Here is a 19,248-nt window from a genome sequence, read left to right on the forward strand (position 1 = left end):
ACTTTGCATACCCTTTGACCTAGCAATACCAACTAGGTCTATGTCTTAAAGAGTTAAAAGGAAAAAGAAAAGGACCTATTTGTACAAAAATATTTATAGTAATTCTTTTAGTGTTAGTAAAAAATTGGAGATTAAAGAGATGCCCATTAATTGAGAAATGGCTGAACAAGTTGTGGTATATGACTAGAATGGAATACTATTGTGCTTTGAGAAATGATGAGCAGGATGGTTTCAGAGAGACCTAGGAAGACTTACATGAACTGATGCTAAGTGAAATGAGAATTGAGAGATCATTGTACATAATAACAGCAAGATTTTAATGATGATCAACCATGAAAGATTTAACTAATCAATTCAGCGATCCAAGACAATTCCAAAGAACTCACAATGAAAAATGCTATCCTCATTCAAAGAGAGAATTGATTAATTCAATGGAGATTGAAGCATATTTTTTTCTCAATTTTTCTTGCTTTTTTCAGTATGGCTAATATAGAAATGTATTTTGCACCACTTCACATGTGTAACTGATATCCTATCACTTAACTTCTCAATGGGCAGAAGAGGGGCTAGAGGGAGGAAGAGAATTTGGAACTCAAAAATTGTTTTAAATGTTAAAAAATTTTAAAAATATAATTGGGAAATATTTAACAAAATAATAAAATACAGTAAAACTACATACAATGCATGAAAAAATGAGAGGAACTGCTAAAAGCAAGCAAGGTTTTAGGAGATATTGGAAGAAATGAAATTTAAAGAGGAAATTGAATTTTTGGATATAGCAAATGTCAAAATTTGTTTGGCTTGACAACATATGTATATTTCATTACACAGAAGTCATTAAAGCATTTTTTAATGCACATAAGGTCAGAAAGAAATACAAACAGGACAGCTTTAAAATTATGTTGTGTCCAACCCATGGATTTTTGCCATGAAGTTTTCTTGGCAAAGACATTGGAATGATTTGCCATGTTCTTCTCTGATGTGTCCCCACTTTATAGATGAATAACTGAGGGAAATAGGGATTAAGTGACTTGCCTGGGGTCATACAGCTAGTAAGCATCTGAGATTGGATTTGAACATAAATCTTCCTGACTCCAAGCCTGTTGCTTTATCCATTGCACCACCTAGCTACATATAAGGAAAAAACAAGCTATAAGTAGTAGAGATTCCTATTTTCATGTGAAGTCCTCTTCTATTTTATGAATGGAAATGTTAGTTTTATTTTGTTTGTTAAATTTTTAAAGTGTTTTGTAAGCCTCAAAATGCTGTGGGGAAAAGAAAGAGAGGAAAGATCAAGAGATTATTTTTAATTAGTAGGAGTAACTACTTTGGTGACCAAAGGGAAAGAGGAGAGATTTGCTAATTATATGGAAATTTTAAATAATGAAGGAAAGAAGTTTAGGTACTTCATATTTTCTTTAAAGCCTTGTTTTCTAATACATGTACAAGAATAATCATAGCTGTGCTCTTTGTGGTGGCAAAAAGTTGGAAAATGAGAGGATGCCCTTCAATTGGGGAATGACTGAACAAATTGTGGTATATGTTGGTGATGGAATACCATTGTGCTCAAAGGAATAATAAAGTGGAGGAATTCCATGGGAACTGGAACAACCTCCAGGAAGTGATGCAGAGCAAAAGGAGCAGAGCCAGGAGAACATTGTACACAGAGACTGATACACTGTGGTACAATCAAATGTAATGGACTTCTCCATTAGTGGCAATGCAGTGATCCTGAACAACCTGGAGGGATATAGGAGAAAAACACTATCCACATTCAGAGGAAAAACTGTGGGAGTAAAAACACCAAAGGAAAAACAACTGCTTGATTTCATGGGTTAAGGGGGATAAGATTGGGGATGTAGACTCTGAATGAACATCCTAGTGCAAATACCAAAAATATGGAAATGGATTCTGATTAAAGACACATGTAATACCCAGTGGAATTGTGCATTGGCTATGGGAGGGGAGGGGAATAGGGAAGGGAGGGAAGAATAGAAAATGATCTTTCTAACCAGGGAATAATGTTCGAAATTGACCAAATAAAAAAATAAAATAAAAAATAAATCCTTGCTTTCTGTCTTAGAATCAATACAAAGTATCAGTTCCAAGGCAGAAAAGCCTTAAGGCTTAGGCAATTGGTTTAAGTGACTTGCCCCAGGGCCACACAGTTAGGAAGTAACTGAAATCCTATTGGAACCCAAGATTTCTCCAGGGCTAGCTTTCTTCCAGCGTCATATAGCATCCCCCAATGTAATAGTTAATTAAGAGCTAATTAGGTAATCTGGCTAATTAAGAATAGATTGTTAGTCAAAAATAAGGTTTCAGCATAGAAAGTGCCTGAGGAGCTTTTAAGGGAATGAAGAATTCTTAGGAGGTCTAAGGGATGGAATTCCCAGAGAGAACCTTTTAGTAAAGGACAGTTGGGATTTACCAGTTACTCTCAATCTCTCTGACACTTTACTCTGGGAGGTGGACAATTTGAGAGGAGAAGTGAGATTTTCCCCATGATCCCTCTGGGGGAAAAGTTTGGAAACTAGATATGGAAAGTTAACAGTTTAAAGAGAAGAAAGTTTGTTCAGGAGAGAGTTTTATGGTAGAGAGAGAAGCAGATGGCAGGTAGAGCTGATCTCAGACAGGGAAGCTTCACATTCAGATGGTGGCTGCTGCAGACCCCTGCTGTGTGGACCCCCTGATGTGTGAACACCCTCCCCCCCCCCAATAAAGGAAAAACCTTTCACTTTATAAATATAGGAAGATTGCTGGAGAAGTTTATTATATAAGGAAACTATATTACTTAAGAAATAATTAGAATAGTTTAGTAAGGTAGATTTATTTTAATAGATAAGAAAGGGAGAGAGGTTAGCTTTGGTTTACCAAGGAAGAAGAAAATCTTTTGCAAGATAGTTTTGGGAATGGGTTTAGAGATAGAACTGCTTAGATTAGGGAAATATGTAAATACCTCAACTCAATACTACTACTTTCCTTTCCTTTTAATATGTTCAATAAATAGGAATAACTTTTTTATAACTAGTCTCCAACAATTTCCTCAATAGCTGTTAATTCCCTCAACAGTATAAGGATGATATTAGAAATTGGGTCTTGTTATATTGGTTTAGAGACAAGTAGAGAAGCTGGTTTGAAAAAGAATTGGAGTTTCAAGCAAAGTTGAGACAAGGTGTCAATTTCTTTTCTTTTCTTTTCTTTTTTTAAACCCTTACCTTCTGTCTTGGAGTCAATACTGTATATTGGCTCCAAGGCAGAAGAGCGATAAGGGCCAGACAATGGGAGTTAAGTGACTTGCCCAGGGTCACACAGCTGGGAAGTGTCTGAGGTCAGATTTGAACCTAGGACCTCCTAGAGAGTGAGCAGTTACACTCTCTTGGAGTGGTGTGAGCAAGTAACATTTTTTCTCTCTCACACTGTGAGGAAGAAGGAAAGGAAGGGAAGACCTGAGGGAGCTAAGTGTTTTTCCTTTTCCAACTTGGGAAACACTAGTGATTATATATATTGCTGTTTTCATAGATTGTTTTATCTCAGAGAAGACCAAAGGAAGACCTGGTCTTTGGTTTGGACTCTGAGTTTATTAAGACTCAGAGTCCTAACTTGGTTCATTCTAAGGCTCAGCCAGCTAGCCTTTGTTATTTTTATAACTTCAAGACAAAGTTAAGAATTATAAGGATAAGAGTGTTAGTTTATTGTAGAATAGGGAAAATTTGGGTTAGTCACATTAGGAAGGATTAGTATAGCCTGTGGACACAGGAGACATATTCCTTGTGGAACCAGGGAGTTTTATTTGGGTGGAGTTAGAATCCCTTAGAGTTAGAAATCCTTTTTTATCATATTTTTAATAAATAGTTTATTTTTATATAACAATAGTTCCCTTAGCATCTTTGCACCTGGCCCTGAAGAGAAGTTCACTGATGAGCTTCACTTCACTTATATAAACTGAGGATACTTTGTGAGCACAGCAAGCAGAGTATCAAAATCATTTTGTAAATAATAATCCATTGCTCTATTATTTTTATAGTCTTTTATTTTTACAGTGGTCAACAACTAGTGACAGATATTAACACAGATAAATAAAAGGGTCAATATTTTCTTTTTCACAGAGGACCTCATTTTGATGGCTTCTCAATTCTTCAGGAACTTCATCTCAGAAATTAAAGTGTAATTAAGTGGACATATATATAATGTACTATTTTATTTATGTTACATACTCTAGAATATATCAAATAAGGTTCAAGCTCTAAGGGTTGAAAAGTATGAAAAAATATGAAAAAAAAATTTGGGTAGCTTTAAACTAGATGATCTCTGAGGTATCTTTCTATTTTAAGATTCTATAATTCTAATAACATGTAATGGAATTTTAATAACATGATACTTTTAATATAGATCATGATAGCACAAAAAAGAACTCTAAAAAATGTTGATTTCCATTTCATTATTTTTTATTAAAGAGCATGGTTTCAGATGAAGAACAATTTCAAACTCTGTACAAGAATTATCCGAAACCTTCTCATCCATGTGTTGCAACACCAAAGATGGTAAGGTTGAGTTTTAATTCAGAAATAAAATTTTAGAAGTTGTTTATCTTTCATCAACCAGAACCATTTGTGATTTTATTTTTGTCCTAGGATCATAGACCTTCATCCATAGCAACTCCAGGATCAGCATTGAAATTTGCAGCCATGAGAAAAATGCGAGAAGATGGCTGGGCTGCAGTTTCTAGAGTGGACAGGAAAAAAAAGATGAAGGAAGCAGAAAAATTATTTACTTAAAATTTAGTTATGTAGTAGAAATGGCCTAATAACAAAAAATTTTGTTACCATAGATTTTCTTTTTTTTTTTTGGTAGCTAATAATTTTTTATTTAGGTTGTAGGTTTTCTAGAAAAAGACAAACTTTTAAATTTATTTTGCATTTGATTCATATCTTTAATTCTATATTTTGGGCATAAGTATAAATATTGCATGTTACTTGAAAACTAATTATCTTGATTCCAATTATTGTTGCTAAATGCTTTATTACAAAACAGTTTACTAAAATTTACTGTTATTTTTTCAAATATTATTTATTTTTGCTCTCTAATGAAACCATTTTGACCTTTAATAAATAGTTCTTATTGGCTCAATGAGATGAGCCAAGCAAATAATTTAACCTTTTTTAGAATAACATTTTGGATAAATCTTTAACACATTACTACAAAATTAGTTATTGAAATATTATTTTGTCATACAAAGAACGCTTTTTCTAGAAATAGTTTCATGGATTTTTAGGATTCACATTTCACAAAATTTCATATAAATAATATGTAAATTCCACATATTTAATTTATGCACAAAACTCTCAAATAAGTTTTGCATAAGATTCTAAGAGAATAAGATAAGATTCTAAGAGAATTTTGTGCATATGCAGGGAATGGAGGGAATCTAAATTCTCTTTTCTCTCTGTACTATTTCACTTGATCTCATCAGCTCCAGTGAATTCAGTTGTCATCTCTATGCTACTAATTCTCAAACCTGCTTTTCCAGCCCTAATATCTCTAGCTGCTATCTTTAAATGCCAATTAGACATCTCCAACAGGATGTCCTAAACATCTTAAACATAACCTGCCCAAAACTGAACTCTGTTGATGGCACTATTACTATTGAGGGAACCACTATCATGTCAGGCCCCCAGGCTTGCAATGAAGGTGCCATCTTTGAATCCTCATTCTCACTCATCCCCTATATCCATACTGTTGCCAAGACCTATGAGTTTTACCATCATTAACATATCTTGCATGTATCCTTTTCATTCCTCTCACACTGCCACCCTGTTATAGTTCCTAAGTACTTACCACTTGAACTGTTGCAATAGTATGTTGGTTAGTTCCTTTGCTACAAATATTTCCCCACTCCAATCCATTCTCTGTTCAGCTGTCAGTGATCTTTCTAAAGGATAGGTCTGACTATGTCAGTTCCCCCCACCACCCCCCACCCCGGCCAGCTCAATAAACTCCAGTAGCTCCCCATCATGTCTAGGATCAAATATAAATCTTATATTTGGCATTCAATGCCCTGGTAACTGCCTCCCTCCATTTTTCCAGTCTTTTTACACATTATTCCCTCCATGTATTCTGAGATCCACTAACACTGGCCTCCTTGTTTCTCATGTAAGAAATTCTCTCTCCAGGCTCTGAGCATTTTCACTGACCATCTCCATGTTTGGAATGCCTTTTCCTCATTCTCCTTCAAGTTCTAGCCAAAATCCCACCTTCTACAGGACAGCTTTCCTGATCGCCCTTGATTCTAGTGCTTTCTGTGTATTATTTCCAATTTATCCTGTATAGAGCTCATTTGTGTGTAGTTTGCATAGCAAGCAGTCACTATGTTAGACTGTAAGCTCCTTGAGAGCAGGGACTGTCTTAACTTTCTTTGTATTCTTAGTGTTTAGGACAATTCCTAGCACATAGTAGGCACTTAATAAATGTTTATCATCTGACACTGGGGCTTATATTTTGGTTTCTATGTTGGTGTTTTTTTTCTTTTTTGAAACCTGCTATTTTGTTCAATTCAGTTTGAATTCATCATACACATTAACTTCCTGTTATATCTGTTATAGTGGGATTTGTTAGGGGAGAGAACAAGAAAGAAACATATAAATAATTAGGTTTATTGTTAGGAAGGTTGAGAGGAATGGGGAGTAAGAGGGTAAAGGAAGGTTATTATAATTAATCCCAAAACCTAATTCCTATAAAACTATCTAATTAACTAGTGTATTTAAGCTGAATACATTAAATTTCCCCAAACACACTCTCACAAATAGAGTCCAGTATATGAGCCAAGATCTTCAGAAGAAAATGTCCAAAGCAGGTCCAGTAGAGAAGTGGTTCTTTGATCCTTTGTCCGGCTGCCAGCAGCCAGCCTAAGCAGGATCCTTCTTGTTATGGGCAGGAAGGATGGCCTTTTTGGGGTTCGGGAAGGATGCCTTTTGCAAGCATGCAATGACTCCAAAACTTAGCTTAAAAACAAGAAGATTTATTAATTTAGAAAGTAATGTTGAGAGTGGCCAGGAGGATAGCAAGATAGAACAGCAAGGTGGGGAGCAGTTCCCTGGGAGGACAGCATGAAAGGAAAGGCTGTTCCCCCAGATGACATCAGTTCTGGGGATTTTATACATTTTTCACAACAGTTAGTCACTCAGGCATGAGGTGGGGTGATCATACTGGGGTCTGCCTGGGGACATAAAGATTCCTTAGTTTTAGGGTACAAATAGATGTCTGATGCATCTTTCTGTCCATCTAGAGGATGATCAAAGGAAGATAGTCATCTCAGGATTCTAGGTGGGGTCATTGGGTGTTTTTAGGCTCAGAGTCAGGAAAACAACAAGGGAGTTCCCCTGACAATAGTTCGCCTGGGTTTCTGGGGTACAGTGCCCATGTCATCTCTTACTCAAGCTGATATCTCCCAAAGGGCCAGAAACAGATGGAAAATCTCCAATTTCTTCAAAACCTTCTTCAGGAGAGAGTGAGTTTTAGAGTTAGAAGCTTGGAATCTTCACCCAGATCTTGACCCAGGCTCCCATGTGACTCACTGTCACATGTCCCTGCCAATCAATTGGAAATTTACATTGCAAAGTCCTTTTGCAATCTTCCTTTTCCTGTTACACATCTAAGACCAAGAGGCAGTGCAGTTAGACCAGAGTCTGTGTCAGGACAACTTGGATTCAAATCCTGTCTCTGACACAGGCTGGCTGAATGACACTGGGCAAGCCACTTAAACGTCTTCATTTACTGTTAGCTGCTAGGCTTGGTTTTGACTTTATGAACATCAAGCCCAGTGACATTTACCTCATTTACCCTTTCCCCCTCCCTTTTCAGGTTTCTTAGATTTCAAGTATTTGAAGGCAAAGACTATTTTTTTCTTATTTGTATATCCCTATGCCTGCTAGATGCTAGAGGCAGCTAGGCAAAGGTAAAGGCAAAAGAGTTCTAACTCTTAAGGAGTTTGCATTCTTTAGGAGGGAAATATAAAACATGTATATGGATCAGTAAACAGGTAAGTAAATCAAGGAGGGGAAGGAGGAGGGAGTATTAACAACTATAAAGAGTAAGGAAGGCTTAAAAGAGGAGTTGGTGTCTGAGTTGAAGTTTGAAGACAGGCAGACAGGCAAAAATTTTGAGAAGCTCGGATGAGGAAATGCATCCTAGGTTTCAAAGGTTTGGGTGTGGATGGACATAGGGATAGCTGCTGGATAAATGGATTGCTGAAGGCCTTAAACAGGCTAAGTTTATATTTTATCCAAGAGGTACTATGGGTTTCTGGAAAGTTTTTTAGAAGGGGAATGATGTGGTCAGACCTATGACTTTTGATATTTATGTGGAGGATGGATTGAGAAAGGGAGGCAAGAATCAGGGAGATTATGATAATATATTAGGTAAAAATGTTGAGGTTCTAAATCATGGTAGTGGCTTATATGTGGAGAAAGGGAGACATGCAAAGGATGTTGTGGCAGATTAAATAAAATGTGACAAATCATTTGATATGGGGAGTGAGGATGGGAATGAATCCTAAGGGATGATTCCAAAGTGATGGATGTGGTTGACTGAGAGAATGAGAGGGAAATTTGAAGGAAGGATGGGATTAGATGAGAGAGGAATATGATTAATTCTGTTTTGGACATTCTGAATTTGAGTTGCTGGGAGCCTAGTTAGATGGAGATTTCTAGCAGGAAGTCAGTGATTCAGGAGGAGGGTTTAGAAGTGAGATTAAGGGTTTCTATGTATTTAGAAATCATTTGTATAAAGCTGATAAACCTGTGGGAGTCGAAATCAGTAAGAGTAGTCAGAAGAGACTGAGGGCAGAGTGCTGGAGACACACTCATGCTTACTGCATGGGGTATAGATGATGAACCAACAAAATAAAATGAAAGGGACCTATCTGTTGTAAGGGAGAACCAGGAGATAGCAATGTTAAGGAAATCAAGGGCAGAGAGTAGGAAGAGTGAGTGATGGTTATTATTAAATGCTGCAGAGAGAACAAGGACATAGAATTTTTAAAAAAACCTTTGGGAATTGCATTTAGGTTATTGATGACCTTGAAGAGTGCTCCTTCTGTAAGGTGGTTGGGTTAGAAGGAAGATTCAAAGAGGCTAAAAAAGACTGGTGTGAGGGATCAGAGGCATCAGGAATAGAATAGGTCAAAGATGTCAAACACTCTTGCCTGAACTAGATTAAAATTAAATTAACTAAAATGTAAAATTATTTAATTAAAATAAAAGATTTAACAAAATAAAACTCAAATATAGATAGAATTACATCTTTTAAAAAGTCAATATGTGACCCATAGGGAGCCTCATGTACACATAAGTGGACCCATTCTTTCTGAGTTTGACATCACAGGAATAGATGATTTTTGGAACTTGGCACTGAATAAAAGGAGATCTATGGCATCATAGCTTGAAGTACTGCAAAGATAATGAGTAGTTCTGTTTATGAAATATTAGTACATCAAAGGATACATTTAAAAATATTTTTATTTAAATAAAATTAGAATTCTAGTTTTCTAAGAACAATTAGTTTGGTATAGCATCATAGGAAAAGCCCTGGAGTCAACTGATCTAAATTCAAATCCCCTTTGTGCTAATTAGAACTGGCATAATTTTGTCATTTAACCCCTTTCAGTGTTGTGTTTCTTCATCTATAAAATGAGAGGAGTGGTCTAGACATCTTTGAAATTCCCTTCCAGCTCCAGATCCATGATTCTATGATCTCTGTAATTCTTTCTAATTGTAAGTCCTATGAACCAGTGAAAAAAGCTCTGAAGTGAGAGGACCAGGGTTCAGATACTGTCTTTGACACTATGTGGAAATTTTGCTTAACTTTCACCTTGAGCCTCAGTTTCCTTAATTGTAAACTGAGAAGATTGGATTGAGACAGTTCTCTGAAGTCCTTTACAGGTCTTGATCTATGATGCTATGAAATATATATGTATATGTTTTATATATAAATATATGATTATTTGAGGAGGAAGAGAGAAACCATTTTTGACTCTTCCACATTGATCAGAAAAATCTTTTTTTTTTTTTTGACAACCAAGCCCAGAAACTATGCCATGAAGAAATCAATATTGTATAATGGAAAGAATTGTGTTGTTGGTTGTCTCTCGAACCGAGGATGATGATTGTCTTTGTGCGTTTTTGTGCACAAAGACACCTGTGCGTGAAGATTTAAGTGAAAAGTCGATGCACAGAGACAGTCCCACTCTCTCAGCGTTGGAAGCCTGGGTCCATTGGCATGAAAAGTCGTTACACCTGGAGACTTCCTCAGCTGCATTGGATGGCCGTGTTGTCTTTTGTGCTCCATCATGCCCTAAGCACTCCACAGTGCCTTGCTGCATCACCATCTCAGCCGTTGAACCTTCTTGTTGGTTTCTTCCGCCTCTTCCGCCAAAGCAGTCTTCACATGCTGGTATCAAACCTCAAGTCCCAACTATGTGATCATAGGGAAGGCATCCAAGCCAATGTCCAGGGAAACTGGCTTTTATCCTAACTCTTAAAGAACCACTGTCCTAGACTTCCAATATCTAGTATGCAATATATAAATATATATACTTCAACATATATAGAAATAATTCAAGTCGGTTACCACTCTCTTCAGAGATGGTGGAACACACCTTCGTATCTGTCTATAAACCCTTATTACACTCTAGCCACCCAGGATTTTGTTACATAGTTCTATGTGAGAGCATTTTTTGTTTAAACTTTTTTTTTTGGTCATTTTGCATATGGAAATACTTGTTTTCTTTACAGGTGTGAAATTCAGAATTTGTTTTAAAACAGAAAAAAGCAGAGAAGTGTTAGAATTGTAATGTAAAATAATAATAGAAATTACTAAATTAAGGAGTAAAATACTAACTAAATAGTAATTTGTACAGAATTATTTTAATCTAGATTCCATAGTATAGAATTACTGTTAAATTTAACCTGTGCTTTAAAAAGTTATTCATATACAATCTTCTTTTTTCCCCTATGAAATTGTCCATTCTTCTTGATGCCTGTCAAATTCATAATAAAAACAGAAGATTTTTTTTTAAAGAAGTGATAATAGTTTGGGACACTGGCAGCACAAGTGACTTGACTAGGGTAACAGCCAGAGATAGGATTTGAATCCTTCCATGTCCTCTGGATTCTAAGGTTATGCTCTCCATCTGCTATATCACCCCCATCTTTGTCATATGCTTAGGCAGTACAGTCTGGAATAAGAAATTGTATGAAGAGGTGAGACAATATAAAATGTAATATACCAAAAAGTTTAAGGAGGTTATATACAAATTCCAAATTTTTATTGATATCATATATATGAGAAAACATACTCTTTTTCCAACAGTGCCCAGTGTAAGAATTAAAATTGTTGAGTGTCATAAACTGTAGTGATTAAAATAGTGGAAGATATAAATTGTGATAGATATAAAGAGTGGATGAGTAAGTTGTGACCACAGGAAATATGTTTTCACTACAGTGTTCTGTTTTTAAATCAAATATAAGGTGGTTGCCAGGGAAATATTCCCAATTATGAATATACCCAAGTCAACTGGGTTTTATAGAGAATTTAATTAATACAAAATGAGGAATTAAAGAAAAAGATAGGAAGAGAGAAAAAAGGAAATAATGAGAAAAGGATAAGCCAGCCCTGGCCAACCTAGGCCTAAGCCCTAAGAGAAAAGATCAGTCAGTCCTTAATCACTCACCACAAAATCTGTCCAAGCAAGGATTCTAGTGACACCAGGCCAGCTCTATCTCAGCTGACTTCACCAGCTCAATCCTCCCTCTGAAATGTCCCTGAGAGAGTCTCGAGAGAGACCCTTCAAGGCAGCCTTTCCCAGCTGACTGTTCCTAGAGAGAGCTTTTCCTCTCCTTTTAAAGGGCATTTTCTCCTATGTCACCTCCCCTAAGTTCTTCCATCTACCAATCACAGTAGACGTTTTCCAAAGGACAGCCCATTCCGAATTCACACCTGAGTAGACTTTAAACTTTTGAGTAATCCACACCTGAGTAGACTAAAATCTCTGAGTAAGTTCTCACCTCTTTGCTCCTTGTAAGTTCACAAGTTGCCTGACCTTTATAGGTACTTAGCACCCCTTTGTATTAGTTCTAAAAATAGGCATGGCTTAAGTATGGGTTTAAGTATTTTTCATTGTTCAGCAAGGAGTTTTCTCCCCTAAAGCAGGCTTAAGTACAGGTGTAGTAGAGGTCTCACATTTTTTATCTAAGTAGAGTTCACTGCCCAAATGGGGAATGGTCTTAATCCAATCTTATGAAGTAGGGTCTGGGAATTTTTAAGGTTCACAATAGTGCCATACTTAAATCAATAATTTACACTGATGTTGCTGGAGAAAGACTATATTTCAAATTCCAAGGAAGAAAATTAATAGAACTTCTTTGAAGAAGTTATGAATCAAGAACATAGTAAAAATTATGAATAAATTGCAAAATTGCAAAATTTTGTTGAAGAGGTGCTTTATATAAAGAATGAAAAGTAAGGCAACATCTAGGCAACACTCACCCCTCTTCCCCAGCACCCTCATTCCTAAATGATGTCCAAGACTCAAGGCATAGTGTGGATGTGGATGTGGATTTTGTATGCATTTAAAACTTTTAAACAAAGAAGTTCTAAAGCCTCCATCATAGTATTTTTTTTATTAAACAGAGAACAAAAAACATCTACACTGTGCAAAGTACTGTGTAGGTGCTGGGATACAAATACAGCAATGAAAGCCTAGCCTTAATATAAACAAAGATGAATCTTGAGTATCTTAGAAACATAAATTTGAGCATTTACAATGGACTGTTTGATAATGCAGTGCTAACATTCTAATAAGGAGAGAAGGAATATGTGTCCTTTTAGCAACTTTAAATCTTCAAAAGGTACTAAGGGAGTTAAATAAGAAAAACAGTGCTTTCTCTCTGTTTTTAATTAATAGGTAAATTATTAAAAATTAACTTACCAATTTAGTTACTAAGTTGGAGAGGCAAGGTTAGCAATAATGTTACTCAAAAGAAGCCATTATAACATTTTAAAAAATGCACAAGACAGAACAGAACAACATCCAGAAGGAAGCACAAATAAGCTGGATGATTTTGAAATGAACATGTAGAATTTGTAATATATATAAATTTATTTTCTTAAAACTCTAACTTTCTGTCTTAGAATTGATACTAAGTATAGATTCCAAGACAGAAGTGTAAAGGGCTAGGCAAATGGGGTTAAGTTTCGAAACAGAATCTTCTTTTCTGAATTGTACTGTGCATATGGGAATACTTTTTTTCTTGTTTAAATTCAGAATTTAAATTTTTAGAAAATCTCTGCTCTTAGGGAACTTACAGTCTACTTGGGTTATAACCTAATCATAAGTAGATAAGTAAAAGATATATTTATATTTGTGTGTATATATGTGTGTAATAATTTTTAATAGCTAAAGAATTCTGGGATATCTAGATGGCTCAGTGGATAGAAAGCCTGGCCTGGGGTTGGGAGATCATGGGCTCAAATCTGTCCTCAGAGACATCTGTGTGACCCTGGGAAAGTCACTTAACTTCAATTGGCTAGCCCTTACCACTCTTCTGCCTTGGAACTGAAAATTAGTATTGATTCTAAGACAAAAGGTAAGGATTTAAAAAAATTATTTCAAGTATCCTAATATTTGAGGGCATTAGTAAAGGTCTAATGTAGAAAGTGGTTGAATTTAGGTTATTCTTTAAAGGAAATAAGGGATTCTGTGAGGTTGTGGTTAGGTTGTAGTCACATCCTGATATGGAGAACAACTTGTAAGTAGATTTGAAAATGGGAGATAGCTTATAGTACATAAGGAATAGCTAACAGATCATTTGGACTGGAATGGAGAGTGAAGAAAAGTTATCTGAAATATTGCTGGCAATGTTATCTAGAAAGGTGGATGGAAGCTAGAGTGTGTGGAGCTTTGAATTCCAGGTTGAAATTCTTAAGGAGCTATCGAAGATATTTAAGTGGAAGAGGGAGAGTGTCAAATTTGTATTATAAGAATTTCAACTTGGTAGCTGTGTGGAAAATAAATTAGGGAGGGTAGATAAAAGGCTATTTTAGGCAAGAGGAGGTCCCAGGCAAATATGGGATACCACCAAACCCATACCAGGGCACTATGGTGACAAGGATAAATTGGCATCTTTGTTGTCCTCCATCCAGTTCTGGGTCACAGAGCCAGAGAAGACTGAAAAGGGGACCAGCTAGTCCTTGTAGATCAGTGGTTCCCACTTCCAAAAAATGTGTTGTGGATCCCAGGGTAATTTAATATATGACTCATAATTTACTTTTAGATTTATTCATTACTTATAAATACAATGATAACTTTTGTCCCCAAAAGCACCAAATTAAATTCAACATTATGAATTATATGAAATTTATTCTGCCTATGAAAGCTTTAATATAAAATTGTGAAAGTAATTATAAATATTTTATGCAAGACATTCTATATGAATAAAGAGAAGTAATTTACCCTCTTAGGCTTACTTTTATTTATAAGGGTTCATATTAAATTTATCTTTTAAATTTTATTGAATATAAATAGTATCTTAATGAAATAAGTCACAACTTAAACATGTTTAACATGATATAATATACAAACTAAAATCACATATATAAACATAATTATAATGATGTGAAGTATAAAGACAAAACATATAAATTTCATTTTGATGTGGGAATTCTTTATTTGAATAAAAGTTTGCAATATTTGGTTCAACCCCAGACAAACACAATCTTAAACTGGTGATTTAAAATAAGAATAGAGTGAAAATACTAACCCATACTTGGTGGGAAATGGCAAGCACATTTTATAAGCTTTTCTGACAGATGGGAAAAAAATGAATAGCTAGCTATGAAATAAAAAAATATTTTTCAACTGGCTAATGACAAATGCTCTATTAGATGGCAAATGTACTTAAAGTACAATTGCATATATTACTTCATTTTAAAATGGTTTATTTATAAGTTAACTATTGTAAGGAAATAATCTCGTCAGAAGTACCTTTCTTCTCTTCAACCTTTGGCACATGTGCTGTTCAGAGAAACTCTTACTGAAAGATTGACCAGTGTTGCCAAACAGTTCATATTAACATTTTCCAGATAAAACAATAACCTAAGTGAAAGATAAGTTTAAATTGGAGCACCTAGATGGCACAGCAGAGAGAGTGCTGGCCCTGGAGTTGGGAGGACCTGAGTTCAAATCTGCCCTCAGAAACTTCTAAACTGTGAGCTTGGGCAAATCACTTAACCATGTCTCCTCAGTTTCCTCATCTATAAAATGAGCTGGAGGGGGCAGCTGGGTAGCTCAGTGGATTGAGAGCCAGGACCAGAGACAGGAGGTCATAGGTTCAAATCTGACCTCAGACACTTCCTAGCTGTGTGACCCTGGGCAAGTCATTTAACCCCCATTGCCTAGCCCTTACCACTCTTCTGCCTTGGAACCAATAAAAAAAAAGAGCTTGAAAAGGAAATGGCAAACTATTCCATTATTTTTGCCAAGAAAACTCCAATTAGGGTCACGAAGAGTTGGACATGATCAGAAAACAATCTTACTATTTCAATGACAGGAAAGAATGTTTCTGCAGAACATTTGTAATGGTCCACAATGGTTTCAAGCTGTCTTGTAATGGGCATGCCTAGTAATCATTGTTTCAGAAAATCTGAAATCTGTATTGTAAAAGCATAAACATTCATAACATCTCGGTCACATGATTGTTTGGCCAATAAAGTATAATTACAAGGTAATAGAAAGGAATGAAGAAGCTACTCTAGTGCAGTGTACAGAATGCAAATGAAGGTATTTGCATTAATCTGACAATCTATTGGGAATTAGTTTGTGGTTGAATGTCAAATGCGTGGTACTTTGAAAACAAATTGATGACAAGTTGAGAAAATATAAGAACATGTTGCACTTAGATACAGAAAGTCAGAATTTGATATAATTGCTTCATGAATATCAAAAATGTGTGCATATTCATGACAGTTTTGAATCATCACAGGAAAAACCCCATAATGCTTTAAACATATACCCACTTGTTATCATTGAGTGAAAAATATACGGGACATAACTGGGTGATTATTTTCTGCTTAAGGCACCATTAAAGAATTTTTAGCCCCAACACTTGAATGATGGCATAAACCAAAAAGGAGCTCACAAAAGGCTAAATGGAACTCATTGTTCAAGTTATACTCTCCTCTTGGAGTTTTCATGACAATGGTCTGAATTTCTTCTTACCCTGTCAAACTAATACTTCTTCAAATTTTTTCAAGTTCATCATCCATATCCTTCTCCTTTTCTTCCTGCACCCTCTCACAGCAATCTCATTAGTTTGCAAGGATTCAATTATTACCTCTACATAGATGATTCCAAACTCATGAGCTCCAGTTTTATATCTCAATTTTCCTGCTTGACCTCTCTCCCTGGGTGTGTCATAAGCATCTCTAATTCATCATTATCTTTCCTTCTAAATACACCATTCATTCTAATTTTTCTGTTTCTAGTGACTATTATTTACTCAGGTTTACAACCTTGGAATTATCCTACCCTCTCCCCAATCTCATTCACTCCACATACCCATATCCACTGACAGGTCTTTTTGATTCTAATTCTTTGCTATTTCTTGCTTCTATCTCCTTTTCCCTACTCATACTATTAAATCAATTAGCAAGTATTTATTAATTATCTACTTTGTGCCAGACACTGCTAGGTACTGAGCATACAAAGACAAAAAAAAATGAGTGACATTCAATTATGTGGGAGATATTTCTTGCTGCTCAGTTGTGTCTAATTCTTAATGACCCCATGATCCATACTGTCCATGGGGTTTTCTTGGGAAAGATATGGGAGTGGTTTGCCATTTTCTTTCCCAGTCAATTAAAGCAATTAAAGGCTAAATGACTTCTCAAGTCATACAGCTAGAAGGCAAGCCTGACTCCAGGACCAGTGCTCTATCCAATGAGCCACCTAGCTGCCTCCTAGCAGGTGGGGGGTTCAGAAAAGAATGAGGTTTGAAGACAACAAGGCATTATAAGAGATAGAAGTGAGGAGGGACAGCATGCCAAGAAGGTAGGGGGGACCACCATTACAAAGCTATATGTAGAGAGGGATGTATACATAAGGAACTGCTTAAGTGCTGATTATGGGATAGAAGGGCATGGAAGTGTATAAAAAGGATGGAAGAGTAGATCTGGGCTATAAAAGGATTTTAAAAGCTAGTTTGTATTTGATCCTAAAGGCTCTGACTTGTAAGAACTTCTTAACTGATCTTTGCATAGAACTTTGCATACCTAATTGTAAATCTAGACCTTATTAGCTTGTATCATCAATTGATTGGGTCAATGAAGGAGTTCTGACAGGACAAAGCCATCAAAGCAAACCGTCTTTTCAGCTACTTTAAATGAGATGGGATGATTGGGTGATTGTTTGGCTCAGTCTGGATCTCCATCCTTCAAATGCTGTCCTGTGTTGTCTCTTCCTAGTATAATGTAAATTCCTTGTGGGCAGGAACAACCTTACTTTTATATTTGTATCCCCAATTCCTAGTATGTTGTTCAGTCATGTCTGAGATTTTTTTGGGATTTGGGGGTTTTCCTGACAAAGAAGCAAGATACTACAATGGTTTAATTTTTCCTTCTCGAGCTTATTTTACAGACGAGGAGACAGAGGAAAACAGGGTTAAATGACTTGCCCAGGGTCACACAGCTAATAAATGTCTGAGACCAGATTTAAACTCGGAGAGAGGAATCTTCCTGACTCCAGGTCCAACGCTCTATCCACTGTACCACCTAGTACCTGATAAATAATACCTACTTAATAAATGCTTCATGACTGGCTGAGTTCTTTTGTCCACTAAGTCGGTATTCTCAGTCTCTCAGTTCTTTCTACAATTCTGCTTTCTATTGGATGCCTCTACCAGACAGCGTTGTGATCCGTTTGCTGTGAGATTTCCCCGAAGTTGCCCTCTGCTTCCATCTTCTGGTCTTTGGCTGCCCTGCAGCCAAGACAGCTTTTTAACTTAACCTTTAGTTTTTTTTTTTCCCCTGACATAAACGTCAGTTGGCTTTGCCTAACTAGTTTGCTAAAGAAATCTTTTGGCATCCTTAAATTTGTGTTTTGAATTCTAAACCTTATCTGAATTAGGACCAGAATATTTCTCTTAATTCCTATCGTATTCCCTGCCCAAGTAAATTCTTCCGTGTGTCTCCCCTCAGCAAAATGACGAGCAGTTGGGGCAAGCAGAAGTCTTTCTACTCTCTCTCCCCCTCCCCTATCATGCCCTACACGTTCCATGACAATCACAAGGACATAGCTGTGTGAGGAAGACTGAAAAGGCTGATTACATTTCTCTTCCTTCCTAGAGCAATCAGAATCTCTGTGTTCCTTACAGAAATAAAGAAGGAGAGAAGAAAACCGATCAGCATCATCCAAATAGGAAAACTTTTCTACTTGGATTTCATCTTGATCACAAGTATGGTTGATTGTGCTTATAAAGGTCAAATGACTACTTTAGGAAATTCATTACTTGTGCTCATTGAGATTTAGCTGTTATCTATTTTTTAGGTTACATTAAATTCAGAGCTTCCTTTCAGATAAATACAGTCAAGAAATATAATAGTAGGGGGCAGCTGGGTAGCTCAGTGGATTGAGAGCCAGCCCTAGAGATGGGAGGTCCTAGGTTCAAATCTGCCCTCAGACACTTCCCAGCTGTGTGACCCTGGGCAAGTCACTTGATCCCCATTGCCTAGCCCTTACCACTCTTCTGCCTTGGAGCCAATACACTGTATTGACTCCAAGATGGAAGGTAAGGGTTTTATAAAAAAAAAAAAGAAATATAATAGTCCAAGGGATAGAGAGTGAATGTTTGTAGAATTGTTTACTGGATCATTCTAGTTCATGAGATTCTATTTAGGGAAACAGAGGGAATGTTGTCTTTATTGTTTATGTAGTGGATATAGGGAGAGCAATATCTAGGATACGTAGGGAAATATTTTTATTTATTAGCAATTGAATATCTTAAAACCACTGAGATACCTAAAAAAATTAAGTGGGGCAGAAAAAAGATTTACGACCCTTCTTTTAATCATGCCTGACTATTGATATTTGACAGTAAGTGGAAATTTCTCATTCAGTGTTTCAAATACAAATATTTTCATATTCTCAAACCAGAATTGTATAAACTACCTTTTTTCAAAATGGATGGAGTAAATATA

The 19,248-nt window shown here is 36.1% G+C and overlaps 1 protein-coding gene across 3 annotated transcripts in view; it reads left to right on the forward strand.

Moving 5' to 3' along the window:
• Positions 1-6,482, forward strand: part of SYCP1 (synaptonemal complex protein 1) — a 75,546-nt gene extending 69,064 nt beyond the window's left edge. For all 3 annotated transcript variants that reach the window (XM_007485237.3, XM_007485233.3, XM_007485236.2), the window contains exons 32-33: positions 4,458-4,544; positions 4,635-6,482. In XM_007485237.3, the coding sequence (XP_007485299.2) occupies positions 4,458-4,544; positions 4,635-4,778 (231 nt within the window). In that variant the 3' untranslated portion in view covers positions 4,779-6,482. The remainder of the gene's footprint in view (positions 1-4,457; positions 4,545-4,634) is intronic.
• Positions 6,483-19,248: the final 12,766 nt, after the last annotated feature.

Source organism: Monodelphis domestica, chromosome 2 (assembly GCF_027887165.1).
Source record: "Monodelphis domestica isolate mMonDom1 chromosome 2, mMonDom1.pri, whole genome shotgun sequence".
In the NCBI taxonomy this organism is placed as follows: domain Eukaryota; kingdom Metazoa; phylum Chordata; class Mammalia; order Didelphimorphia; family Didelphidae; genus Monodelphis; species Monodelphis domestica.